Source organism: Periplaneta americana, chromosome 16 (genome assembly GCF_040183065.1).
Source record: "Periplaneta americana isolate PAMFEO1 chromosome 16, P.americana_PAMFEO1_priV1, whole genome shotgun sequence".
NCBI lineage: Eukaryota > Metazoa > Arthropoda > Insecta > Blattodea > Blattidae > Periplaneta > Periplaneta americana.
In genome coordinates this window covers 176,209,062-176,223,581 of record NC_091132.1, presented here as the reverse complement: position 1 = coordinate 176,223,581, position 14,520 = coordinate 176,209,062, and the positions used below count along the sequence as shown (strand labels likewise).

General features: G+C 31.7%; 1 protein-coding gene across 4 annotated transcripts in view; it reads left to right on the top strand.

Annotated features, from left to right (window-relative positions):
• The window catches only part of LOC138692025 (zinc finger protein 235-like), a 34,927-nt gene continuing 20,407 nt past the window's right edge, over positions 1-14,520 (top strand). For 2 of the 4 annotated variants that reach the window (XM_069814826.1, XM_069814825.1), the window contains exons 1-4: positions 1-132; positions 1,765-1,862; positions 2,446-2,583; positions 7,374-7,453. Coding sequence is in view for 2 of the 4 variants with exons in the window: in XM_069814828.1 (XP_069670929.1) it covers positions 1,770-1,862; positions 2,446-2,583; positions 7,374-7,453; positions 9,696-10,215 (831 nt within the window). In the remaining 2 variants the exon portion in view is untranslated. Of the gene's footprint in view, positions 133-1,764; positions 1,863-2,445; positions 2,584-7,373; positions 7,454-8,095; positions 8,417-9,695; positions 14,474-14,520 lie in introns of those variants that run through there. The other 2 variants (XM_069814828.1, XM_069814829.1) reach the window with 2 other exon arrangements.

The window sequence follows — 14,520 nt, the reverse complement described above, 5'->3', positions numbered from 1 at the left end:
ATGTGACTTACAATCAAGCTTCCTTAATAATTAGATTTTATGCTGAAAATTGAATAATTTGCAATATTAAGCCTAATTATTCTGCGCTAATTTTGGGTTTCACAAATGCTTAAGAGTGACAACTGAAAGAAGGTATGTAAATGTAATTTTTTCAATGAACACTGGGCAATATACAGTGACATCAAAAACTGTTTCCTTACATTTTTATTGTACCTTGTTTTTTTTTACTATAAGTTACCATGCAGGCTTTGCTTAATCGTAAGTTTCAGTCGGCATGGTAATATTTTACAAATCATAGGTACAATCTTCTTCTTCTTCTTATTTGGTATCACAGCCCAGGTGGGCCTTAACCTCCTCTATGGCTCTCTTCCATCCTTCTCTATCCATCGCCAACTCCCTCCAATTCCTTATTCCTAATCTATTCACATCCACTCGTACACAGTTCCACCATCTTGTTCTCGGTCTCCCTCTTAATCTGGTTCCATCTGGGTTGTTATTGAAGACAATCTTCACTTTCCTTGTTGTTTCCATCCTTGTGACGTGTCCCAACCATCTCAATCTTTGACATCTTATGTGCGTCTCCAAATCCGATTCCTTGTACAGTTCGTATATCTCATTATTATATCTGGCTCTCCATCCATCCACTGTTTCAATTGCTCCGAATATCCTTCTTAAGATTTTCCTCTCAAATACTGCTAGTTGTTTGCATGTATTTTTATTCAGAAACCATGTTTCTGTACCATATGTTATAATGGGTATAGGTACAATCAGGACATAGATAAAAAAGCATGGAAAAAGTTTTTCATGTCACCTTACTATTACATTGTATTCCACAAAAGGGCATGAGGAAAAGATTCCCACAAACTCTTCTGCATGACTTTCAATCCATTGTTCTTTGCATCGGCTTATAATAGGGGCACGTACTTCATTCCTTGCACATTATTATATACAAATGGGATACAGGTAGATATATGCAATTTAAAATCTGTAATTCATTATTTCTTAATATACACATGTATTTAGTAATGCACATATTTTTTTTTCTATTGCACGCTCATCGCTTTGTAACTTAAATTTTATGCAGGTTTATTATTATTATTATTATTATTATTATTATTATTATTATTAATTTTTGTTGCATCTATAAGAAGAGTAGGTAAATCTCTGTAAGTACTGGTTCTGCCCCTTCGACAAAAACATACCGAAACCCCCCGATTTTGTCCCAAAAATTAAAACACTTAGAAAAAATGAGCAAACAGGGTTAAAACTTGGAAAAAAGTATTTGAGAAAAAATCTGTAAACTCCCAATTTTCGCAAGTAGAGAAAAATTCAAAAACAAAATTAGAAACATGAGAGAACATGGCTTGATTTACAAATTGCTGGGAGGTAAACAATGTAAAAATAACCGCAATCTTACCAACCTGCGAATCACGGCGATGTAAAATTGTACCTCTAATTTGACATAAGAAACTCATAGCACTTCGCTTCAAAGCAGCAGATCACATATATAAAACTTAGTGACAAACTCAACTGTGAAATCTTCAGCTTTGTTTGTAATACAACTACTGCAACTTATTCCTAGAATCACATGCTCATCTATCCCCATGCATACATTCGTTTGTATTTATGGTAATTGTTGTATGTTCGCGCCCACAAAAATTCACGCACTACGCAGATGTCGAGGTATTAGTGCCAAGCTAGTAAGTCTATCTGAATATCTTACATTCTGCATATAAATTTAATTTTCTTAATTTCCTTTTTCAGGCGTAATGAATATGATCAAGATGGAACCTGGATGTAACCCACATTGTATACAGACAAGTATTAACTCGGGTATAGAAGAGAGGAAGCCTTTATCTGAGGTAATTTGAGAGCAATTAGGCCTACTATTCATTTTCTGAATGCGTCAGGCAGTAGATTGCTTTGTAATTAAATATTTTGCTTGCACGTGATGAAATAGAATTAAAGAGGTTAAAAATTTGCGAATGTGAAGTTTGAAGCGTAACAACGAAATTTTATTTGACACAAAACACATACTATAATGTAACAAAGTTATGTGGGTACTTATTTTCAGGAAATATGTTATAAACATATCAATCTTGGAGTTTTCTTACTTGCATCGATTTTTGAAAGAACTTTTAAATAATTTAAAACTAAATAATAGCCTATCAATTAGAATAACATTAACCTCTATATTGTATTGTAGGTTCTTGTGATCATACTGGCGTGGAAATCGTATACAATAAATATATTCTTTTACTGGCATGTGCTGCATTACGATGATTTTGAGATAAATTATTTCAGTCTTGTTTTTGAAATACGTACACACGCGATCGTTGACATCAGTATTAATAATAGTGTGGACGGGCTTTATAAATAATCACGGGGTTTTCGTAAACAACTTTATATGATTTATTGTCTAATTATTTTGTTCTTTATTTGCAGGAAGGAAATTTATTAGATTTGGACGTCACTAAAATAAAAACAGAATGTATAGACCACAGATATGACGTGAAATCAGAGATACCATTTGAGGAAAATTCAGTGCCATTTGACTTTGTCGTCGTGAAGAGTGAAGCTGGGGTGAGTGCAGTTTATTATGAAGTGTGTTGGTCGGTAGTTCTCTGTTATTTACTGGCTTATGTGTCTACTACAGTAATGTGACCAGGGAATGTAATTGTTTTTCTCTCATTCTTCGAATTTCTTCATTCTGTAGTCATTCGTGAATCTTTTCCACCTCATTTTTTTTTATAGAGACTGCGATGCTGAGTGTTTACTAAATCATTTTAATTATCATGTTTCCATCGCGAGTGATAATTTTTGCCCCATCCACTTTTAGTTTAATTTAATTATTTTACTAGTCCTGTTTCGTTAGATGGAATCTTATTTCTTACTAGGTGGTACTCCACTAGTGTCTAAATATGTCCTCATATCCTTCATAAAATGTTTCCATTATTCACTTTACCTTAGAGATATGATCAGTTGTAAATTTTTACTTGCTGACAGCCACCTAGTTCACACCTGTTAGAATCTTAGAATTTCGTGCGACACTCATTGTCTTTTACACTTTCAGCTGAGTCAGTGTGGTGCAAAATTTATTAAATATGCGATATATCATACAAAATGCAATAAATCCTGTTTTTAATATCTTGTACTTATTTCCATATCGTTTTTGTCAACAATTCTTATACTGTGTACTGTATTAGTAAGATATACAGTAAAACCCCAATAAGACGCCGTTCAGGGGAACGGGTGTAAACCGCGTATTAACTGGGACCGCATATTAGGCGGGTATACTAATTTTGACATTTATTTATTTATTTATTTATTATTTATTTATTTATTATTTATTTATTTATTATTTATTATTTATTTATCTATTTATTATTTATTTATTTAATATTTATTTATTATTTATTTGTTTATTTATTAATTTATTATTAATTTATTATTTATTAATTAATATATTATTAATTTATTATTTATTTATTTATTATTTATTTATTTATTATTTATTGTTTATTTATTTATTATTTATTTGTTATTTATTTATTTAATATTTGTTATTTATTTATTTAATATTTGTTATTTATTTATTTAATATTTATTTATTATTTATTTATTCCTTTATTTATTATTTATTTATTCCTTTATTTATTATTTATTTATTTATTATTTATTTATTTATTATTTATTTATTTATTTATTATTTATTTATTTATTATTTATTTATCTATTTATTATTTATTTATTTAATATTTATTTATTATTTATTTGTTTATTTATTAATTTATTATTAATTTATTATTTATTAATTAATTTATTATTAATTTATTATTTATTAATTAATTTATTATTAATTTATTATTTATTTATTATTTATTGTTTATTTATTTATTATTTATTTGTTATTTATTTATTTAATATTTATTTATTATTTATTTAATATTTATTTATTATTTATTTATTATTTATTTAATATTTATTTATTATTTATTTAATATTTATTTATTATTTAATATTTATTTATTTAATATTTATTTATTTTGTTTAATATTTATTTATTTATTTAATATTTATTTATTTATTACTTACTTATTTATTTATTTATTTATTTATTTTGCTAATAATTATAACATAACATATAATATATAGAGAAAAAACTTTAGCTCGCCCCTGAAAGAGGAGAACTCGTGCTCAGGGGCGGATTCCTGAATTGAAATTAATAATTATACAATACAATTTGTCTTATGTCTACTATGCAGTTGTAGTATATAAATTTAAATATACAATTTTTATAATATCCATACATAACTTTTTAAATTTAATACTAGAACTATTAGAATTGACAAGATTAGGATATTTAAATATAAATTTGTTATATATTCTTGGGCCTAAATTACTACTATGATTAAATACTGTAACAGTGTTGCATTTTGCTTCAAACAATCTTAAAGAATTCATACCTTTTGTTTCATAACTATGAGAATACAATTCAAAATTATTTCGATTTTTATGTATGAATTTTATTAATACAATATAATAAATTTGTCTCACGTTAAATACATTAAAGTCTAAATACAAATTTTGGAATGGAAAATCAATAGGTTTATGAAGACATATTTTAATTATTTTCTGCTGTAATAAATAAAGTGGATTAAAATTGGATTTAAATGAGCTACCCCATCCTATAATTCCATGCATAATTACCGATTGAAATAAAGTTAAATATATTGTGCATAATAAACTTATTGACAAGTAATTCCTTAATAAAACAAAATAATATACTATTTTACGTTCTTTATTACAAAGGTAATTAATGTGTTGGTCCATTTTAAATGATTATCGAAAATTATGCCTAAATACTTCACTTCAGAGGACTCTTTAATAATCGAACATTGACACTGTACAAGACAACAATCAGAATTATGTAATTTAATACTTAATACAGATGTAGGAGGTTTGTTACATTTTCCAGATAATGAGAATGGAATAATTATGATTTTATTTTCGTTGACAGATAATTTATGTCAAACCATTTTTTTATTAATTGAAGTCCATTATTTGAATTATTATATGCATCATACCAAGTTTTTCCACCAAAAAGTAAAACTGTGTCATCTGCAAAAGAATAGTGAACACCATTGTATTGTTGTAAGTCAATTTTTAATAAGTCATTAATATATATTAAAAATAGAATAGGGCCTAGAACTGTGCCTTGGAGAACACCTATATTAATAATTGAAGGTTCACTTGAATAATTGTCAATTTTCATTATTTGAATTCTGTCCTTAAGATACGACTTTATTAAATTTAAAGCATATACAGTATCTATTAGCATTTTTCTTTATTGACATACATGATTCATCAAAGGTAATACAGTATTACTCCATTATGTAATTACTGTACTCTACGTCAAAGACATTTACAATATGTACTATACCTAATTCTTTCGGAAAAAAGTCATTTATAGTTTTTTGCCGTGCATGTTCTCCAAGTCCTCATGTTTACCACACTTCAGTTTCTGCGATTATATCTTGCCGACGACGTCGCAGCTGTAGTGATTGAGTCCCGAGCTTTTATTATCGTTTTTAATATCGATGATGGGATTCCTAATTAGTCAGAGAGTTGTTTCTGAGTAAGAGTACTGTTCTCATCGTACTTTCGTAAGATTTCCAATTTTTCCGACACAGAAAGCGCTTTTCGTTTAACACTCATTGTAATCACATTCATAGACACTTCAATACACTAAAGGACAACAAACTGCCCAGCAAAAATTTCCAGAATTTTATTACAGCCGAGTGAGGAATGTTGTTTGAGAGAGAGGGTTAGCAAGAGGGTGAGGTATTGTAACTGTATGTAGGCTTTAACCACGCAGATAAGGAGTCGAATAAGAGAGCATAACAAGAGGGTGGGGTATACTAAGGTATGAAGTATGAAGGTTTAAATGCGCAGGTAAAGGGTCGAATACCAATACTTTTCAGGTTAATGGCACCAGTGAGTTCAGTGACCAAGCACCAAGTGCTGTTACAGTACATTGCTGAAAATTACATCGAAAATATTCCACAAAAACAGCGTATTATGCGGGACTTAAGCACAACAAACGGATATTTTATAAAGGTGTTTATATGAAATGTGCAGGGGCCGAATAAAAAAAAAAGCGTTTTAGGCCCGCAACACACTTGCAGAGTTTTCGCTAGCGAGAAATGTGATGCGAGAAAATTAAAAAATTGATAACATGGATTGAAATGAACGTCCACACACTGGAAGAGATTCTCGTTCAAGGCAAAAACCTCGCGAGAGCATCTCGCTGGAATTGGTAGCTCAGCGAATTTTCTAGACACATTTATCAAAGATGTTTGACATTTAGACTTTTTACGACTATTGAATGTAGAAAAGATATCACAGATGGCGATGAATTGTATTGTTGTTATTTGAAAATGAGGAAAGATGGCTGATAATTGCAGTCAGAAACTTATCGAACTTGTACGATGTCACCCGTAGGCCTATTTATATGATACACGGGATGAAAACTATAAAATCACGAAACTTAAAGAAGAAATCTGGAGACAAATATAAGATTATCTGCAAATAAATAGGGCTATATTTTATTTTGATGAGATTTAATAGTATTGATTAAACATTTGAAATAATGTATCTATATGTCTTAACAGTTTACGTAATTTTAATCAGAATATAGCAAAGGATTCTCTATCATTTCATGAATAGCAAAAAAAAAAAAAAAAAAAAAAAAAAAACTGTGGTCCGTTGAACCTGAAATAACGCCTAAACGTATCATCATTCAAATCGAAACCAGTGTCCAAAACTCGCCCTTATTTTCGTAAGATACAATGTGATTTTCAGATATTTCTGGCTTTAATTTTAAGCCTACTTTTTCTTTTCATTAACATAATATGTTCATGTAACTCCATTTCCTCATCATTTCAATACTCAGATGCAACATAGCGTTCGTATGTAATTTGTAAAGTACGACAATATACTTACAGGTTATATATTTAAGTACGGCAATATACGTAAATACATAACCTACAATATTTACCCCAACGAGTCATCAGAAAAATGCTTTCTGCATGAAGGCAGTGCATAGATGATCATAGCAAGGTGTGATCAGTGATAGCGAGAACTCGCCAAGTGTGTGGAGGAAGGCTCTTCGCCTCTTTCTCGCAACACATTTCTCGCTAGTGAAAACTCTTCAAGTGTGTTACGGGTCTTATTGGGGATAGCGTAATAAGCGGGCGCGTCTTATCGAGATTTTACTGTATATTCAAATCTGTGGTGTATATAAAGTGCAATTCATTGATTTTCCTGTAATATTGCGCTCTGTGTCTGTTTTACATAATCTTCTCCTACAGGAAGAGTTTTGTGAGTTGGATCAAGTGAAGGAGGTGAAACAGGAAGTAACAGCGGAAGAGGATGAAATTTTAACCGAGAGGTGAGTTAAATATGAGTCTTTATTTGTTTATGGTTTTAGTGCTTTGTTTAAATCATGGCAAAATAAATATATTTGTTGTTTTAACGTAATTATTGTTCATATGAAAACTTCAGTATACTTTCCAAATATAAACGGTATGAATTACACAATATCCTATTACTATCAGGAATACCTGACCTACCACTTCTATACCATTACTAAAACTACTGGTGCTGATGTTACAGCTGTAAAAGAAAATACCAAGGCATAGATCTGCCTTCAGCTTATCACATTTAATGGAGAACAGTTTACTGACGTTTTTCATTGACTAATGGTATGTATTCGGGAAATATGGCTCCCATTGTTTTGTTAGTTTCCATCCTGGAGTTTTAATAGTCTTTTGAGGGTCCACACCTGTAGAGTTAGCGTGTCTGGCCGCGAAACCGGGTGGGACCGATTTGATTCCCGGTCGTGACAAGTTGAGATTTTTTCCGGGGTTTTCCCTCAACCCAATATGAGCAAATGCTGGGTAACTGTCGGTGCTGGACCCTGGACTCATTTCACCGGCATTATCACCTTCATCTCATTCAGACGCTAAAAAACCTAAGATGCTGATAAAGCCTCATAAAATAACCTACTAAAAAAATAGTCTTTTGTTTATAGCTTTGAAGGAAGTGATTCCTACGTCTCTGCAGGAGGAACAACACATCCAGATTTCTAACACGGTTCTTAATGAAGCTGTGATTATTTGAATTTTTGGATTTACAGATTTCGTATTATTATTATTATTATTATTATTATTATTATTATTATTATTATTATTGTCATCATCATTATTAGTCCACACCTGTGGAGTAACGGTTAGCGTGTCTGGCCGCGAAATCAAGTGGCTCGGGTTCGATTCCCGGTCGGGGCAAGTTACCTGGTTGAGGTTTTTTTCGGGGTTTTCCCTCAATCCAATATGAGCAAATGCTGGGTAATTTTCGATGCTGGACCCCGGAATCATTTCACCGGCATTATCACCTTCATTTCATTCAGACGCTAAATAACCTAAGCTGTTGATAAAGCGTCGTAAAATAACCTAGTAAAATAAAAAAAATCGTTATTATTTTAATATAGATATAATTTATTATATTATATTAATGTACATATAAAAGTGCAATGGATTTCCTTTAAGGACACATTCAATTTATACAACTTTTTCTTTTTAATTAAATGTTTGAGAAAGGGACAAGCTAAAATGTTGCAACAAAACTAAAGGACGCGAAAAAGAATGTCTACAGCTCTACACCATATAAAATATTTGTTCCAATGATTTAGTTTTGGGAAAAGTCCCCATAATACCTGTAGCATTCCCTTCTTGAATGGCAATACTAATTCTTTGGCAAAGGAATGCTGTATTATTTTTATTATCATTATTATTATTATTATCATTATCACTATCATTATTATTATTATTATTATTATTATTATTATTATTATTATTATTATCATGTTGTTGTTTTCTAATGCCAGGCGTTTGACAATAAAGTCATTTGACCTCTTGCACTCCAATATTTTTCAAAGATATTATCATGACCAGCCACTGAAGCACAGATTTGGAGGTGTTCCGAATCCATTTCTTGGTTTGGGTCTACAGCTCTACACCAAATAAAATATTTGTTCCATTGATTTAGTTTTGGGAAAAGTCCCCATAATACCTATAGCATTCCGTTTTTGAATGGCAATACTAATTCTTTGGCAATTTTTATTATTATTATTATTATTATTATTATTATTATTACTATTATCGTTACTATTGTTTTTGTTGTTGTTATTATTATTATTATTATTATTACTATTACTATTATTAAAATTATTATTATGGTTATTTTTATTATTATTAGTATTGTGGTTATTATCATTATTATTATTATTATTATTATTATTATTATTATTATTATGGTTGTTATTTTTATTATTATTGTTGGTATTGTGATTATTATTATTATTATTATTATTATCTTGGTTATTGTTATTTTTATTATTGTTAGTATTGTGGTTATTATTATTATTATTATTATTGTTACCATTATTATTATTATTATTATTATTATTATTATTATTATTATTATTATTACTATTATTTTGAATCTACTCGCTACATAATAAACTAGGGTTGGAAATCCACTATTAATTTCTGCTATATTGGCATATAATGTCCCTATTGCTCATTGATTGTGATTTAGACTCTCTTTCCACTAATGGCACATATAATTGTCAGTGTTGCAGTTAGCCATAACAATAGAGTTGCAACAGTCTTCGAAAATATTCACCAAGAAAAGGAACTACATACGAACGAGAAGAGACACGAGTATGACGTTAGCAGGAGTCTTCCCGATTCTGCAAGACCCGAAAGCCATGACGTCTTAGACACAGGCGAAAAACGATTCAGTTGTTATTTATGTGGAAAGAGTTTTTCATCCTCTGGATTTCTCAAATATCATTCACGCGTGCATAAAAGCGAAAAGCCATTCAGTTGTGATGCGTGTGGAAAGAGTTTTCAATCCATTGGGCCTCTCAAATTTCATTCACGCGTACATGCAGGCGAGAAGCCATTTAGTTGTGACGTTTGTGGTAGGCGTTTCAGGGATAAGACACGTCTCAAAAGACATTCACCCTTACACAACGGCGAAAAGCCATTGAATTGTCAAATTTGTGGCAAACGTTTCTCGTATGAGGGAAGTCTGAAAAGCCATATACGCCATGTTTGTGGAAGGACTGCCCTGAATCGATTAGTCTGAATATAGAAGAAAGCTTGCACACAGACGGAAGTCCGTATTAGAGCAATGAGTACGGGAAAGACTATGGTGAGTGCAGTGATTTCTGAACGCTTACACAAGGGAAAGCCTTTAAATAGCCATATCTGGCGACACCTTCACGAAATAAAGTACTTCAGAAACCATTGAATTGTGATGTGTGTGGAACAAAGCATTTTGTAATCGGGTCTCTGAATTGTGACATATCCGAAAAAAATCACTGTCATTAGTACTAAGGATTTTGTCCCGAAGTTATTTTCTGTGTTGAGTTGTCGTTCAGGTTGCAAATGCTTTTGATCACGACCCGAAAGATATTTTTGTGTATTACTTTTCTGCAAAGTGAATTTATGTACTGATGCCATATCTTATATCAGCTATACTGATTAGAGTTGAGTGTACTTAAAACACGCTCTGAGTTCTCTTTTCGGGATGTGTTGTACCGTATATTCGTCCAGTTATATTTGCGAATAATTAGGGTAATCATTCGTGGAAGAATATAGCGAGTGCATTGTAACTTGCGTATCAAAAATTTGCCGAAGATAACCTTGTGATTGGGACAAAAATTAATTAGGTCCCATTTAATTTGTCCTTAAAGTTAATGTGAAATTATCACATATACTTAGATAACTCACCATTGATACGAATGACGTATCGGTTAGAGATTCGGAGCTGAGATTTTGGAACTATTGTCAGTCAGAACCAGTGACAAACTTGACATAGCAACAAATTCACAGGTCTTCAAATCACACCGTATCACTAGTGTGGAAATTTTTTTGTGGATCTGGGTTACCTTACACATTTACATACCATTCACCACAAATCCAGCATTATCCAATCTTTTCTAGTTTCTGCCTTGCTCTTAGCATCCGCATTTCATAGATATTCTCGTTTGCATTCAAGTCCGGAGAACTTTTGGGCCAAGGTCAAGCACGAATTTTTTTTGACGAGAAGGTTTTTTTCTCTTTTAACAGATTCCCGTGACACACAATTTCAATTTGCTATTTTGAAATGTAAATTTTCTCAAAATGAGTTCTCAAGAAATAGTGGAGATAATACAGATGCGTCCACCCCTGTGGAGTAACGGTCAGCGCGTGTGGCCGCGAAACCAGGTGGCCCGGGTTCGAATCCCAGTCGGGGCAAGTTACCTGGTTGAGGTTTTTTCCGGGGTTTTCCCTCAACCCAATACGAGCAAATGCTGGGTAACTTTCGGTGCTGGACCCCGGACTCATTTCACCGGCATTATCACCTTCATTTCATTCAGACGCTAAATAACGTAGATGTTGATACAGGGTCGCAAAATAAGCCAATAAAAATAAAAAAAATGCAGATGTACTTTTATTTTTAAAATTGCAGTAAATGTAGAATTAATAACAAGCAATTGAAAAATCGTTGTAGATTCTATTAACATGGCCAAGTACTGTAATTGGCCTATTTTAATTTGTGAGTTGCTTGTTCTTGAAATATTTCAAAGTATGAATGTAGCTGTTTTATCACGCAGAACATCCTGGAGTTGTTCAATCGATTCTATATTTTAATTTGTTACTATATCAGACGTAACTGACAATAGGTCACCATCTGAAATGAAATATATTTGTAAGTACTGAGGGTTGTTTATCTCAGATTTAAGAAGACATCTAAATGATAAGCCTCTCCTTTCATGGTGGATTATTATTTACTTTATCTATCAATTTGATGTGGATATGAATTCTCTAAACTTCGATATAAACATCATAAACGAAATAAATATATATTGTCCTCTAAATTACTTCTAAATTAAAAAATATATGTGAATATAAACATATGAAAATCAAAGGCAAATATACATAAGTGAAAAATGTCTTACATGTCCTTGGACACACATTTACGTGAACTAATTCCGACTAGGAGGATAAATATGGGTTAGGGATGGAGAAGATTATTGTCGAAATATAAGTTAAATAACTTACTTACTTACTTTTAAGGAAACCGGAGGTTCATTGCCGCCCTCACATAAGCCCGCCATCGATCCCTATCCTGAGCAAGATTAATCCAGTCTCTATCATCATATCCCACCTCCCTCAAATCCATTTTAATATTATCTTCCCACCTACGTCTCGGCCTCCCCAAAGGTATTTTTCTCTGCGGCCTCCCAACTAACACTCTATATGCATTTCTGGATTCGCCCATACGTGCTACATGCCCTGCCCATCTCAAACGTCTGTATTTAATGTTCCTAATTATGTCAGGTGAAGAATACAATGTGTGCAGTTCTGTGTTGTGTAACTTTCTCCAGTCTCCTGTAACTTCATACCTCTTAGCCCCAAATATTTTCCTAAGAACCATATTCTGAAACACCCTTAATCTCTGTTCCTCTCTCAAAGTGAGAGTTGAAGTTTCACAACCATACAGAACAACCGGTAATATAACTGTTTTATAAATTCTAACTTTCAGATTTTTTGACAGCAGACTAGAAGACAAAAGCTTCTCAGCCGAATAATAACAGGCATTTCCCATATTTATTGTGCGTTTAATTTCCTCCCGAGTATCATTGATATTTGTTACTGTTGCTCCAAGATATTTGAATTTTTCCACCTCTTCGAAGGATATGTAAGTTAGGCCTAAATAAGGTACAAAAAATCATATTGGTACAATTTGTCATACATTGCAGAAATAAATCTGAAGTTGTATTTTTAATGAAAAAGAATTATTCGCCATATAAAACTGTATCATTTTTGGCTTTGTCACAAGTTAACTGGCACATATATAGTTTAAATAATGTAACCAATTTTATATATACTGTATAGTTCGACATCAGAATATAAAAATTATTGTACTTAAGTGTATCTGATATAAGAGTTTATTTTGCTCTATTCTTCACAAAAATTCACATTAGAAAAAAGAGGCAGGTTTAAAAATAATAAATATGCCTACTAAATTACGGTACACAAAGAGAACAAAAAAAATTCTTTACATTAAATTATCAAAATAACGAGTGACAAAAATATTACAAATTACACTGAAAGGAGAACATTTAATACGAAATGTATAAACATATGTGGGGGGAAAGAAAAAAAGAGGCTTACTTAGCAACCTGATTATATTGAGTTGTTTGTTACTCAGTTTCTAAAACCCGAGTCACACGGGGATAGTTTACAGGAGTCAAGTGCTTGAAGCCTCTAAACTTGATGCTATATTTGTGATCACACGGAGACATTAAACTTGAAACCAAGCTTGAAAAAAAGCGCGCTCTGAATGTTGTATTCGTAGTGGTGTTTGAATTCTTGTATTCTATTATAGTTAATAAAAATCAATAGTGAACTGGCATTTTTAGTTTGGTGAGACTGAAGATGCCACCAGCACATACTGAAGCATGAGTGCAGCTAATTGGCGCCTTGTTATTGTATGAATTACAAAATATTCTTGAAAAAAAGGAAAAGAGAACATAGGTTAAGAAATGGATTCGTAGAAGAAATATGCACGGTGCATCTAATACCTTGTTGAAAGAATTAGCTGAAAAAGATCCTGCAGAATACAGGAAACACGTCAGAATGAGTCCTGTTTTAAGGGTTTTTAACTTTTTTCGAACCACTGCTACGTCGATGTTTTCGAAGTTCACTGATTAGTTGCTGGAATAATAATTCCCGCTTGTTTTTATTGAGGTATTCTTTGTCACGTATATTCCATATAAGTTCATACTTCTTATACACTAACAAAAACTTTATGATATCGTTGGAAATCCACTTAGGGGCGCTCATTATTAATAATTATTAATTTAATTCGACAATAGGCCTAAAACTACAAACTTCCTACTTGCCAAGTTGCTACAAGTTCGCATTCACACGAGGGAAGTGGTGAAATCAAGTTGGTCACGTGACGGGAAAGTGGTCACAAAAGTTGACGATCGTCAACTCAAATTCACCGCCAAGTTACAACTTGACTGTCTCAACCATATCACACGAGGAAAGTTGAAGGAAAGTCGACATGCTCCAAGCACTTGACTCCTGTAAACTAAAAGCGTGTGAATTTGCCTTAAGATACTGTTTGCAACAGTTTGGTTGTACTACTTGAAGCATAATTATGTAGAATTGTTTGTTGATTAAAACGTGAACAAATATGTTACGTATTTCCATTGCAATTTAACCAACAAAATAACTATATTCATTATAGATAAATATCTCACACGAGATGCTGATCCTCATTTTGATTCAGCTAGCAAAGTGTGGACTCATAGGCTAAAGACTTTTGATTATTTTTTTATCTGTGCTGTCATCCACTATTTCAGAATCAAACAAGTTAAATCTGGTTAATTAT